Raw genomic sequence first — 14,334 nt, 5'->3', positions numbered from 1 at the left:
GGAAAATATTCCCTTTTATCATTGTACCTTCTACTTCGTCAAGGCCTCCATATTTCTAAAACTTTATCACACTTAAAATTCTCAGCAGAGGTCTTTTCCATAGCAGCAAACAGGTTTATCTATTTCCAGATAGATCCATAAGGAACCTTTGGGCTCATGCCCCTTTTATGTTCTAGAAGTTGGTACTTACTGTGTTTTGAAGTTTAAAATAACTTGGCCCTGATAGCCTGCCTAGGAGTTAGACTGTAAGTGCAAAAAACTGCAAATAACTGTCTCTATCACCCTTTGGGACTGTGGAAATGGGAAACTGTGAAAAAAGGGAAAAAGAGGGAGTCTTTATCCTATGGGTTTATGAGCATGGATATTTCCATACGATACGAGAAAGAAAACCCTGCATTTTGGTTTGGATTTTCATAGCCTGTAAGGCTGAGTGTCTCAGTATTATATTTCTCGATATTATAGACATAGAGTCAGGGACTCAGACAAATTCTTTGTTAATCAAAAGGCAGGGGAAAATTGCAGAGCAGCCAGTCAGAGCACACCAGATTGGGCTGTTGTCACTTCAGCTTTTACAGTAGTTTGGCAGTTTAAGACCAAACAAGGATTAGTTTGTTGGTCATTTTCATGCCCCCCACCCCCACCCCTCAATCATCACCTCCCCTCCCTGCTGAGAAGTGCAGCACAATGTGTGAAATCAGCTTTCTCCTCCTACTTGCTCTGAGATCCTTATTACCTTTTAATTGCCCTGGGTAACCTTGGTAACTGTTTGCGAGGTCGTTATAGCTGCTGAGCAGGTTGGTGTTGAAGAAAGTACATTGGCTTTGGATTAATAAGGCTTGGTTCAATTTTTGGATTTGCCTCTTGTTAGGTATATAGCTTTGGTCAAGTCTTCTGATCTGTTTGCATCTCCATTTCTTCAACTGTTAAATTGTGATGATGCTACTTACCTTGGGAGGGCGGGAGAATTAAATGAAATGATGTAGGTGAAAGTGGTTACTTCAAGAGCATGAAAGTAGGGAAACAGTGTTTTCCTAAACCATAGGGAAGTGTTCAGTAAATATCGATGGAGTGAATGAATGACTTACTGAATAGAATGAGAATGACGTATGAAGCTTCCGTATCAGCTGTGGCAAGGCAGTGCTAGCTTTTCACTGAACTACCAGGGAATAATGGAATGTTCCTCTTCCCAAGGCATGCCGCCCTCCGTGGAAGCCTTTGATAAGCTGATGAACGGCATGGTGGCCGAGTTTTTGAAGAACAGTAGGATCCTTGCTGGCGATGTGGAGACTCATGTGAGTACTTCGGTCCCTGCTCTTGTGGTGTGTTCCGAGTGACCAGCCCAGCCACTGACCACTCTAAAGTCGTGATGAGACCCTCCTTTATTTTTTCTACCCTAGCTGGGTTGGCGCTAGTGAAAGCATCATTTATGCATTCATTCATTTAACCATTTTTTCAACACCAAATGTGCCAAGTGCTGTTCTAGAAGCTGGGACTACAGGGATGAACAAGACAGGCTAAGTCCTTGTTCTCATGGAACTTTCATTTTAGTCTGCGAAACAGGTGACATATGTAGATAGATAGAGATATAGATATATAAAAATAGTTCAGTTAGTGTTAAGTACCATGAAAAAAAAGCAGGGTCATGATACAGAAAGTGCTGAGCGCGGGAATTGTTTGAGATGGGGGCTCTCTGAGGAGGTGACAGTTGAGCAGGAATCCGATAGAGGTGAGGCACTGAGATGTTCAGTGATGTGGGGAGGAGAATTCCAGGCAGAGGGGTTGCAAGGGAAGAGATCCCAGTGGAGGGAACGAGCTTGATGCATTCTGGGCAGAGCAGGAGGCCAGAGAGATGGTGAGTGAGGGAGAGAGAGAGCACAGGGCCAGGTCACTTGGGACCTCCTTGGTCATGGTAAGGGACTGGGGTCTTATTCTGAGTGTGACAGGAAACTGCTGGAGAAAGCAGTTTGATTTATCTGTTAAAAGATAACTCTCACTGAGCTGAGTCCATCACCAGCCACCCTTCTCCTTTCTGTAGAGTGCAGCCCAAGGAAAGGAGAACATAGAATCTGAGAATCTTTGATTTGGAAGAGACCTTACGAAATATCTGGGCTAACCTTTTAATACTTTTTAAAATGTTTAACATCATCCCCGAGGCTACTCACTATTTTGCTTGCATTTAGCGAAAATCCAATGCGATAAATAAACCAATTAAGGAACGTAAAAACCACTCTGTCACCTGGTTCTTCTTTTTCATTGGCCTTTGTTTCTCACAGAGGATTGAATTCCCGGTCTGTCTGTCTGCCTGTAGATTTCTCAGCAATGAGACAATCCTGGCAAACCAATTTCATTATAGGTGCACAGAAAAAAATCTGAGCCTTGAATAAAGTTGTGGTTTGGGGTTAGGAAAAAAAAAGTTGGAAGGGATTCTCTCTTTACTCCTTCCCAATTAGACAATGTATGCAACACCCACCACCAGTCTTCTAGGGGATCCGGTGGCTCAAGTTATACCAGAAGCTCCAGAACTGTTATTAAATAGGCTCTTAGCCCATCCCCTTTGCAACGTATTCGTTTGCCACATCTAATGATAACAAAGATTCTTTTGGCAACTTACATTTTTATTAGAAATCACTGTTGAAATACCCATTGGTGAGAGAGGAACCTATCATAAATGAGTTCCAGAAAAGTCTGTGTAATAAGACATGTATCATAGAGCTATATACTGCTCTAGTTAGTTCTTTTCCTCAGTGTTTTTATTTACAAGAAACCTTGTATGCAGTAAGATAGTGGCTGAGCTTTTCATATTCCGAGGCATGATGATACCTGAAAGTTAATGTATAAAAAAGAATGTTATCCCCAATACTCCAAAAGAGAATCTTGAGTGATCAATGCATATTGGCTCTCCTGAACACTATTGGAATAATTATTGTCTCATTATTGTTAACATTGACATTATGCTTTTTATGTGCATACTACATTATAATAACTCTTATTAGTAATTTCTTACAGAATTTTAGATAGAAGTTCTTTACTAGAGAAGGATGAGGTCTACAAATATATATATATTTAACTTTGCAGGTTAAGAAAATGTAGGATTTGTGTACTGAGAAAGTCTCTTCAAATTGCATAGTAAATAGTTCCTTTAAATTTTTTTTTAGAACAAAGTGAGTTATAAATAAAGTATACCTTGACTTAAGTTTTTTCTTCTCTTCGCTCATCAGCTTGAAATAGTATGGCTCGAATGAAGGAATATTCTCTGTAATGAATATGTATGGCTTAAAGAAATGTGCATTTGCCTTTGATTAGTTTAAAAAAAAAAAAGGAAGGGGACAGGTAGAGAGAGAAAGAAAGAATGAAGAATAAAAAGAGAAAAAAAAAAAAACACTTGTCATCTGAAAATTTAGACTCTGGTTCTACAACACAAAGAACAGACAGGCAGCTATAGTCCATCTGCCCATTACTTGAACACTTTAAACAAGTAGCTTATTTTTTCCTCTCTTATGGAACCATGTGTCATTGGCTTTAAGCTTGCAGCTGCTGCCTGTCCCATAAGCCGGAGTGGGAGTGGAACATTGTTCCAAGAACACACCTGTTGCCTGGGAAAAAAAAACCTCACATACCTGATTGTACAGTATGGAAATTTGAGAATGACACAAATGTGCATCATGTTAAATCCCTTCCCTGAGGTTAAAAGCCATTTCACAGATACTGAAAATGAATAAGGGCAGCCAGGCTATGATTTAACGTCTGTCTCGATGTGTTGGCTGCTGGTTGGGCTTAATTTAATGAACACTCAATAGTCTATTGACAGAACACACCACAAAAAAGGGGAACTAATAGCTACAATTAGGAAGATCTGCTGAACCAAAGAACATAACCGGTTTAGAAAAGATTAGATCTTGTAAAGCCGCCTTGTATGCAACATAAACCAAAGGGCTTATTTAAATTACTCTTCAACCAAGGAACATTGACACAGCTAGTACCCCTTTTAAGAAAGAATAAACAATGCATAATTTTATAATAGATGTTTAGGGTAAATATGGTCATCAGTGTCAAAGGAAAGAATCCGCTAGAAACTGTGCTTACATAATATCAAGCCATTGGTTGTACATCATTTATCCATAAATGGACCGATGTGATTTTTTTTTTTTTTTACAAAGCTGTCCTGTTTTTATTTTGGTATATGGAACTCATCTCAGGTCTGTTTCTAAATGTTTTGAAAATTATTGAAATGACTGCAAATCATATAGCTCCTTGTAACCCAAATCCTTTTTGGAGATTTATAGAAGCTTCATTTTAAATGTTTTCTAGAAGCCTGAAACATGTATTTCCTGTATTGATTAAAATGGATAAGGATATAACTCTTTTACGAACTGTTTTATTAAAATGAGAAGACCACAATTTGGACAAAGGGGCTATAAAATTCATCTAAGCATAACATACATACATGAAGCGAAGTGTGATGACAACACACGCTGCATAGTATGGTGTCCTCGAATTCCCTGACTTTATAAAGGACGAACATTTTGAGACAATTGTTGAGCCTTTTGATGAGTCACTGTCACCCTTCTATATGTTCCTAGCCTTTGTCATTTATTTAAATCATCTACAAAATGTTTTGTTCATTTTATAACACATTGTTTAGGTAATGAGTTCAAAGACTGGCAAACTAAGAAGTATCCCTTCCTCTGGCACTAGCAGTTTGTATTTGGATTTTAGAGCTGGGTCTCCTTTTTACAGCGTGACCTTGTGCTAGTCTTTGAATGGATCAGGAACGAGGCAGGCCAGCATCATTTGTGAAGGTCAGCTAGCACAGTCCTGCTGAGTGACTCATCAGTTGTCTCAGCATTAAAGCATGGGGGCTATTTGATTTCCAAATGAGAGCTTGCAACAGGGTTGCATCGTCACCATTATAAAAAGCATCTAGAGCCGTGCCAGGGAAAGCACCCGAATCATCAGAACATGAGAAACAAGCCCAAGGAAACATGTCCAAAAAAAATGAGACACAGAACACTCAAAATAAAAATACCATCCTTTTTTACTCTAGTGTTGAAAAGAAATCAGCCTCCCTCATTTCAAAGGACGTCAGGCCTCCATGAGTCTGCCCTTTTGGGGCTTAGAGGTTGTCACTTCTTTCTTTACGTTTACGTGGAACAAATAACCTCATCTCTGGAACAAATAATGCAAAATGTCTGTGTGTTTATTGATTTTATTAATAGTATTCATATTATGATTTTAGATTTTAGGAAATATGTATGGGTAATGTGTACCCAGTAAAAATGCGATCATTTGCAATTTTTGGTGCTTTATAATCTAGTTCCACACAGCGCTCTACCCCCAACAAAGTTATCAGAAACAGAAGTTTGAGGTTGATTCAGCAAAGCAGCCGAGTCTATGCAGCCTTTCTCACTCTTCTGCTCTCCCTTTAGCACAAGTTGGTCCTCCTCTTTAACTTCTGGCTTTGTGCTAATGATTTGAACATTTATTTAGAATATAATTAGACATAGAATACCTTGGTAATCTCAGGCCCGAAGAACGTATGCCTCTTTCACTTTCTCCAAAGGGCAAAGATGGAAAAAAGGACTTGCATAAAGAGTTCTGGGTTTCACACAGGCTTTAAATTGGGAATCTGCTTTCTTGCTGCCTTAGCCTTTCACTGTAGTCAGATTTTTAGAGAGAATGAGGAACTTTAGAAATCATCGATTCCAACTCCCTCTGTGTTCCAGGCAGCAGAGTGAGTGGGTGACAGAGCCAGGGATCTGGTCTCAAGTGATGAGTGTTGGCTTTCGCCTGCTGTGGGGTTAGTTCTGTCTCCCTCCACCTTTGAGGGTTACTGGATCCCCAAACAGAGGCCAAAGAGCACTTCCCTGCCACCTTCCTCCTCCTCCGTATTCTACAGCTATTACTGTTCTCCCTACAATTTCCAGACCATGAAGGAGGTTCCTTAATGGCAACTGACTCAGACATAAGGGCTGAGGAGAGGACATCAGGTCACCGTGGCTCACGTCTCTTGTGCATCTCCTCAGATTGGCCCTGAGTGAAGCAGCAGGGAGACTGGTGACCTCCAGGACAGATGACCTGTGTCCCCATTGGGTCTTTGCTTCTGTCCCCTCACACTGGCCTTGTGTCCGACTGGGACATTACTCACTGTGCTGTTGGCATTAGATTTGCAGAATTCAGAAAGGTCACGGATAAATTGGTCTCTGTTATCATTTCTTCCCAAGAATGCGGAGAATTTTTATTCTCAGCATCAACCACATACTTGCTACCAAACGTGCTTTGACTCAGCCCATCTTCTGCTAAGTCACTGGCATTAGTTGGGCATCCTTTGATTATTTTTTTACTTGGAGAAGTTTGTTTTTAGAGCAGTGTCATCTCTTCTCTCTCTCTGTGTCTCTCAATGAGCATTCTAATTTCAAAGCACATTTAGTGGTTTAGGGCCTGGCTAATGAGAATCTGGACTGGAATCAAAACCTTCCTTGAAGGGCCACTGGGCATCAATAACCATCATGATGGATTCATTTACCAAAAATACAATGAGTCACCAACCTTATCAAGAAAGTGAAAAGACAATTACAAATGGGAGAACATAGTTGCAAATCATATATCTGATAAGGATTTAATGTTTAGAATATCCAAAGAACTCCTGCAACTCACCAACAAAAACACAAACAACTAAAAAAATGGGCAAAGGACTTGAATACACATCGCTGCATAGAAGATATACAAATGGCCAATAAGCACATGAAAAGGTGCTGAATATCATTAGCCATTAGGGAGATGCCAGTCAGAACCACAGTGAGACAGCACTTTATACCCACTATGATGGTTATTATTTTAAAAATGGAAAATAGCAAGTGTTGATGACAAGGCAGAGAAATCAGAGCTCTCGTGCATTGCTGGTGGTAATGTAAAATGGTGCAGCCACTGTGGAAAGCAGTATGACAATTCCTCAAAAAGGTAAACACAGAATTACCATATGACCTGGATATTAGTTAGGGATCTCCAGAGAAACAAGATATATGTATGTTTGTAAATATTATGAGATTTATTATAGGAGAAGACCCACGTGACCATGGTGATTGGGAAGTGCCAGTTCCATAGGACAGACTGCAAGTTCCAACTCCAGTGAAGGTTTCATTGAATTTCCCAGGAGAGGCTGGATGGCTGAAGTAGAGAGAAACTCTTCCTTCCTTAGTGCTGAAATCATAGGTTCTCCCTTTAAGGCCTTCAGCTGATGGGATGAGAGGTCTTTCATTGCTGAAGGCAGTTTCCTTTGTTGATTATTGATGTCATCAACCATAGATGCAATCAACTGACTGATGATATAAATCCACGAGATATCCTCACAGTAACAGGCCAGTGCTTGCTTGGCCAAACAGCTGAACACCATAACCTGGCCAAGTTGACAAATGAACTTAACCTTCATACCCAGCAATTCCACTCCTAGGTATATACACAAAATAATTAAAAACAGGAACTTAAATAGGTACTTCTACACCAGTGTTCATAGCAACGTTATTCAAATTGCCAAAAGGTGAAAACAACCGAAGTGTCCACCCACAGATGAATAGATAAACAAAATGTGGTATATCACACAATGGAATATTATTCAGCCATAAAAAGGAATGAAGCTTTGATGTATGCTACAACATGGATGAACCTTGAAAGCATTATGTTAAGTGAAAAAAGCCAGACACAATAGGACAAATACTACATGATTCTACTCATATGAAATTTCTAGAATAAGCAGATTTGTAGAGACAGAAAGGAGATTAGAGGTTACCAGGGGCTGGGGGATTAGGGGGAATGGAGTGTTGTTGCTTAATGGGTACAAAGTTCCTGAGGTGATGAAAATGTTTTGGTAATGGATAGTGGTGATGCCACACAACAGTGTAAATGAAATTAATGCCACTGAATTATGTACTTAAAAAATGGTTAAAATGGAATATTTTATGTTATGTTCATATTACCACAGTAAAAATTTTTAAAAGTATGCCAGAAAAATATTTTGCTAAAACAATGAATTAGGTTCCTTGAATCTCTAAGGTTAACATGATACCTGCCTGTATTTTTTCCTGGAAAGCAAATATGCTTTACAAACTCTTTCCTGAGTGCTTTGCTTCCTGCTTTTTAAAAATTTTAATTTAGTGTCTTTTTTGAGCAGATAATGTATTAGAAAGAGTCAAACAAATTTAGACAGGGAAAGCTATGAATTGAGGTCTTGCTCCCATCCCATTTCCTCCCCCACCCCTACCCCGTACGGGTTGCCAGTATTTGAATTTCTTATGTATCCTTCCAGTGTTTGCTTTTGAAAATATATCTATTCTTATTTTTTCCCTTTCTTCCTAAAAAGTCAAGCAAGGTATGGCTTTGCACCTTGCTTCTAGAGATCTGTCAGTACATTCAGAGCTTTCTCATCCTTTTTTACAGCTTCATAAGTTTCCATTATGTAGATATGCCACAGTTTATTTAGTGAGGCCCCTGTTGCTGGACATTGTGTTGTTGCTAATCTTTTGCAACAGCATGTAACCCGGTATACAACCTGAGGATAAATTCTCCAAAATGAGATTCTGGGTATAACGGTCAGCATCCTGGCAGGATACAGATGGCACACTCGGACCAGGGTATTTGAGGAGAGTTTAATAAAGGGACTAATTTACAAAGCTATGAGCAGGGATTAGGGAAGCAGATAGAACTGTACCCAGGATTACCAACTGTAGGAAGCATCACCACCCCAAGGCTTAAAGAGGCAAGGAGAGAGAGTGGCTATAAGGAGCCAGAGAGGGCAGCTGTATGAAGAGGGCTGTCTTCAGTAGACAAGAGTGACCAGCAGGGAGGACCCAGGGAAATTAACACCCCTCTTCACTCCCCTGCCATGCTCCAGTCTCCTGCTGGAGCCTTCCATGGCTGAACCCAGTCGGAAGCCAGGAGGGAAGGGGATCTGTGGATGTTGACACAGTCCACATTGATTGGCTTCCTGGAGCCCAAGGAGCCAGTGGAGGACAGAGATAGGAGCACATGGGTGAAGGCAAAGATTTTGTGCTTTTGAAATACCATGTGAATTACCTTCCTTAGGGTGTGTACAGTTTTCACATCTACCAGCAATGGGCGAGGGGGTGTTTCCTCACCATCTCACCTTAGAGAGGCATGTCAAACTTCGGATTTTTGCCAGTCTGATAGGTGAGAAACGATATGTCTGCATACTTTTAATTGGTATTTCTCTGATGATGAATGATGTTGAGCATCTTTTCATATGTTTCAGAGCCAGTTATATTTCTTTATCTTGAATTGTCTGCTTGTATCTCTTGTCCCTAGGCAGGTGCAGGGAGGTTGTGGGTTTCTTAATTATTGATTTCTAGAGCTCTTTAATTATTTGGGAGATTAGCTCTTTGTCTCCGATAAGAGCTGCAAATATTTTTTCTTTGTTTAATTTTTGTCAGCAGGTTTTTTGTATAGTGAAACTGATCATAAGTGCATCTGTTTTTTTTCTTTCATGGCTCTAGATTTTGTGTGGAGAAAAAGGCTTTTTCTTCTAATACTTCTATGGCTTCTTTTTTTTAAATACATAAATTTGATCCACATTTGAGTTTCTCTTGTGTATGATATAAAGTATGGATCAAACTCTTTTTCAGATGACTCCCTAGAATTCCCATTACTACTTACTGATCTGTCCATTTCACCTATTGATTGAAATGCTGCCTTTATCAAATGCTAAATACCTGTATGACTTTGGGTCTGTTTTTGGACTTTCTATCCATTCGATTGTGCTTTTGTCTGTTCATGGCCCAGTACCACACTGTTTTAGTCACTGGGGTTTTAGAATATGTTTACTATACGGTAGGGGTAGTTCCCTCTCCTGGCTCTTCCCTTGTAGAATTTTCTTGAATGTTCTTGTTTGTTTATTTTTTTCACATATACTTTAGAATCAGCTTGTTTAGCTTGAGAAGGAAAATGTTGGTTTTTATTGAAATTGTGTTAAATTTGTAAATTAGTATAGAAAAAAATTTATATCTGTATAGTCTTCTTGTCCAAGAACAAAATATGTCTCTCTCTTGGTTCAAGTCTACTTTCACGTCATCTGTGAGTGTTTTCATATCATTTCTGCACAATTCTTGAGTTTATTTTGGGGGTTTGTTATTTCTAGTAAATGGATTCTTCTGTATATTTTCTTACTAATTGTGTATAGGACAGTTGTTTATTTTATATCTTGCTACCTTTCTTTAGTTTTCTTTGCTTGGTAGGTGTAATAGCATTTTAATATCCAGGGTTTCCTACATACATAATTATTTGCATATAGTAATCAACTTACCTTTTCCTTTCTAGTTTTTCTACCTTTAATTTCTTTTTATGTCTGTTATCTCTAAGACTGTTAAAAAATATTGATATTGGATTCTTATCTGTTGGTGGAAATACCTGCCCATTAAGTATGTTGTTTCTTTTGGCTGGAAAAAATATATATATAGATATACGTATTTAAAAAATAACTTCTAGTTTTGTTTTTTTTTTTTAAGTAAAAGTGTTGAATTTTGATTAAGGTCTTCTTTACCAATCGTGGAGATGATCATATAGCTTTTCTCCTTAGATCTTTTAATCTGATTACTTATATTAATATATTTACTAATATTGAGCCATTCTTTAATATTTAGGGAGGCTGTATAATTATGTTGAAATGACTACTCTAAATTTTCTTCCACCTTTCCTTCAAGATGTTTAAGGAATTTCATCTTAACAATAATGTTTTCCAAGTCAAAATGTAATTGAATCATGTAAGAGTTAATGTGTTCAAGAAAAATATGCAGTCTGAAAGATCCTTATGTACTTTTAAACATTATTATTAGTGACATTATTAAATACCAGATGCCTTTTTAAACACTTTCTAAGCTTAAGTCCATTGTATGTTTGCAGTGCATTCTAATGTAGATCCTCTGTCCAAATTACAAAATATGTTTTTCTACCATAGGTGCATAAACTATGGCAACAGATATGTAGTGTGTACTTGCAGAAAAAGAATTCAAGGGAACTTTAAAATAGCGATTATGTTTATTTTTCTGTTATGCACAAACTTACATTGTTCAAACTTGATATTTAGAAGAGACAAAAAGAAAAAACCCAGCAGCAACAATGCATAGGAATTGTAATGAACCCATTGTTTCTTTCACTTCATTCATTATTGCCTGTACTAACAGATTAAGCAGGAAGAGGAAGAGCCTCCACAATGAAATTAGCCTTTACTGGTCTGTTTTCAGTAGTAGATTCTTTAGGCGCAATTGAATTCTTTGGTTGAGTAAATCAGACAAAGCTGAATCCTCAGCAGAATTGCTGAATCTGAAAGCGATTCCTCTATTCCACAAAGCTTAGGATGCTATGAGTGGGATATTGAACCAGGTGAGGGCAAACCAGGTTTTACTTCCAGCTTTACCCTTAACTTGCTGCGCAGCTGAGGATAAATTTAATTCTCGGTGCCCTTGGCACCTTGCGTGGTGACATTTGCCACCGGGAAACCTGTGGAATGCCAGTCCTGGTTTTTCTTCCTTTCTGCCCTATGCTCACCGGCATAAGCAAAATGGAAGGGCCCAAATACACAGGGCTGTATTTTGAGGCTGCGCACCTGCTGTGGTTGGAGATAAGCGGAGTCACCCACCAGCTGGCCCTCTTACCTACACCTGGGAAAATCAGACCATCATTGCATCTCACATGAATGCATCACTCCATGGAAAAGCAGAATGTGCATCTACGGCTAGTCCATGTCAGAAGTTCCCAGGGATAACCAGCAACTTTTCCTCCTAACATTTTTTCCCTCAAAAATCTGCTTTCGGAAGTTTGTTTCCCATGTCAGGATTTATTGTGTTACCTAAGACTGCAAAATACATGTTCCTTGCCCTTGCTGGTTCCCTTGCCTTTTCTTTTTTTCCTGTCTTTCCTTGCAAAAATTATGCCAATAATCAGAACATTTGTTGTTGTTTTTTCTATATAGACTTGGGGTTAACTTAATTGTTTGCCTGGAGGCTGCTTCAGCATCTGAAATTAATACTTTTCCCAAAAGTAATGACCTCTGTACATGCTGATTCCATTTAGATTATCTTGTTATCTCTACATACGCATTCATCCCCACAAAGCACATACACACACACATACATGCATGCCCACTGTTCACCTAAGAATCCTTCAAAATGCCATTATTAATGACATATAAGATAAAACAGTCACAAATATAGAGGAGCACTGGCCCAGGAGTCTCTCTGATTCCAGAAAATGTGTTTGCAGGTTTGCTTTGCTGCCATGCATAAGGCAAGTACAAAAATGCTTTCTCACTTTTAGTATATTTTTCCCCTTTCCAGTTGTATTTATAATGTGGCTTTAGGCTGTAGATGTTAAAATGTGACCATTTATACATTTTATAACACAAGCTGGCTCTTTCTTTATAATATGGTAAATATAAGATGCTTTGATGGTGTAAGAGAGAAGAAGATATTGAATGAATTAATGATTTATCACTCATACATGTTTGCAGTGTTTGCAGTACAAGTCTTTCCCTTTCAGAAAACCCTTTTTAAAATAAATATTTTAAATAATAAGGTATTTGGAATGCTGATACTTGACTTTCAGTTACTTTAGTCAAAACAGATTAATATACAAATAAAGTCATATAATTTATAACTGTTCAGTGTTGGGACCTGTTACAAAGTTCCAGAAGCGTACAGTTTCCTCCAGCCCCCTCAGTGCCTAGCCCTGTGCCCACAGTCAGTGCTTAATAAATGTTTGCTGAATGAATGCATAAAGTTGAATGTATGAATGAATGAATGAAATCATTAATGAATCCTTAAATCAATGGTTGGGTGAATTACTATGGCTAAAATTGTGAATCAAGCAATAACCTCGGCTAACAGTTGAAAAGAAAATCTTCAAGGCCAGGTGTTAAGCCACGAAGACAAGTGAAATAGGGAGATACACGGAGATTATTAGATTGCCATCTCTCTAAAAGTTTTGTTTATCATGAGAACAATCCTGAATTTGCCATAGCATTGGCAACCTATACGGTACCTCTCTCAGCAGTATCGTTCTCATTCCTGTTTTGTAGGTGAGGAAATGAGTCGTTGCAAGACTAGGATCCTAAGGCAGTTAAAGAAAGAGAGATGAGAATTCATAAGTAATGTGAAAATTCATCAACATATTGACTTGTAGTCACTGCCAATAGAAATCTCATGAGCTCTGAGACACAATATTTTTATGCAACTTACTGTAAGTATTTCAAACTGAAGGTCAGAGTTAAAAAATAGAATTTTGTATGGTTTGGTCTGATTTAGATTAGGTTTTGGCATGTCGCTTTCTCCTAGATTGTTAATGATAGAGATCAGGCAAGAAATAACTTTGGAGTCAGAAGGGGCAAGTTGAGAAATTAAATTTTTGTCTGTGTATTTCCTAAAATCAAATCTCACCAGTTTCAAGAGTCTTCAGTCGCATGTGTCTACAAAACTGAATAAAAAGTGAAAAATTGAGATGGTTGTCTCAATGTATCCAAATCCACACAGTCGCCAACTTTTCAATTAGCCACCCCTCCCCCTCCAATTCATTTGTAAATTATTTGTTAGAAGCTTGGAAGACATTTTCCCATAGACCTCATATTAGCGATGGTTTTGGTTCCTAAGGAAAGATGTAGAAGAGTGCTGTTCAGTTTCCATAAGCCATTTGCTCTCTTGTCATGCAGTAAGTCCAGAAAGTGAGAGTAAAATTTTGAAAAGTTTTATATCAATCTAACGGAGTAATTTTAAGCCTACTTAAATCTAGTTATTTTAATAATCGGGATTTGTAGTTTGAATGTCTGTTTTTTTTGTTTTTTGTTTTTTGTTTTTTTACATTTTATTTTCAAATAAATTCAAAGTTATAGGAACAGTTGCAAAAACAATACAAACCCCATACACAGAACTCCAGCATTCCCTGACCCCCCTGATACCCCGATCCACTAACTTTAACATGTTGTCACACAGCTATTTCTTTCCCTCCCTCCCTCCCTTTCTCCCTATCTATCATCCATCATCTGTTGCTCTGTCTTCTGAACATATGAGAGCTAGCTGCACACATCCTTGAACAAACACTATAATTCATATATACAATTCCCATGAAAAGAACAATCTTTTATGCAATCCCAATAAGCGCAGCTAAGAAGTACAAAAGGTTCAACAATGATACAAAGCTTACATTCTATATTTCCTTTTCCTTATGTCTCAACTGTGACCCTTTGAGCCTCCTGTCCTCCATCCTCAGATCCCATCCAGGGTCATCCTTGGCATTCCATTGTCATCTATTTAGACTTTTTTTTTTTTTCCTCAATTGTGG

General features: G+C 38.4%; 1 protein-coding gene across 1 annotated transcript in view; it reads left to right on the top strand.

The window, feature by feature from the left end:
* CAP2 (cyclase associated actin cytoskeleton regulatory protein 2) overlaps positions 1-14,334 on the top strand; it is a 167,652-nt gene that overhangs the window by 20,031 nt on the left and 133,287 nt on the right. Inside the window, exon 3 of the mRNA XM_037842921.1 lies at positions 1,192-1,292. Within this exon, the coding sequence (XP_037698849.1) occupies positions 1,192-1,292 (101 nt within the window). The remainder of the gene's footprint in view (positions 1-1,191; positions 1,293-14,334) is intronic.

This window comes from Choloepus didactylus, chromosome 7 (assembly GCF_015220235.1).
Source record: "Choloepus didactylus isolate mChoDid1 chromosome 7, mChoDid1.pri, whole genome shotgun sequence".
NCBI classification, from domain to species: domain Eukaryota; kingdom Metazoa; phylum Chordata; class Mammalia; order Pilosa; family Megalonychidae; genus Choloepus; species Choloepus didactylus.
Note: the sequence above shows the minus strand (reverse complement) of the source record. Positions and strands in the feature narration are given on the sequence as shown.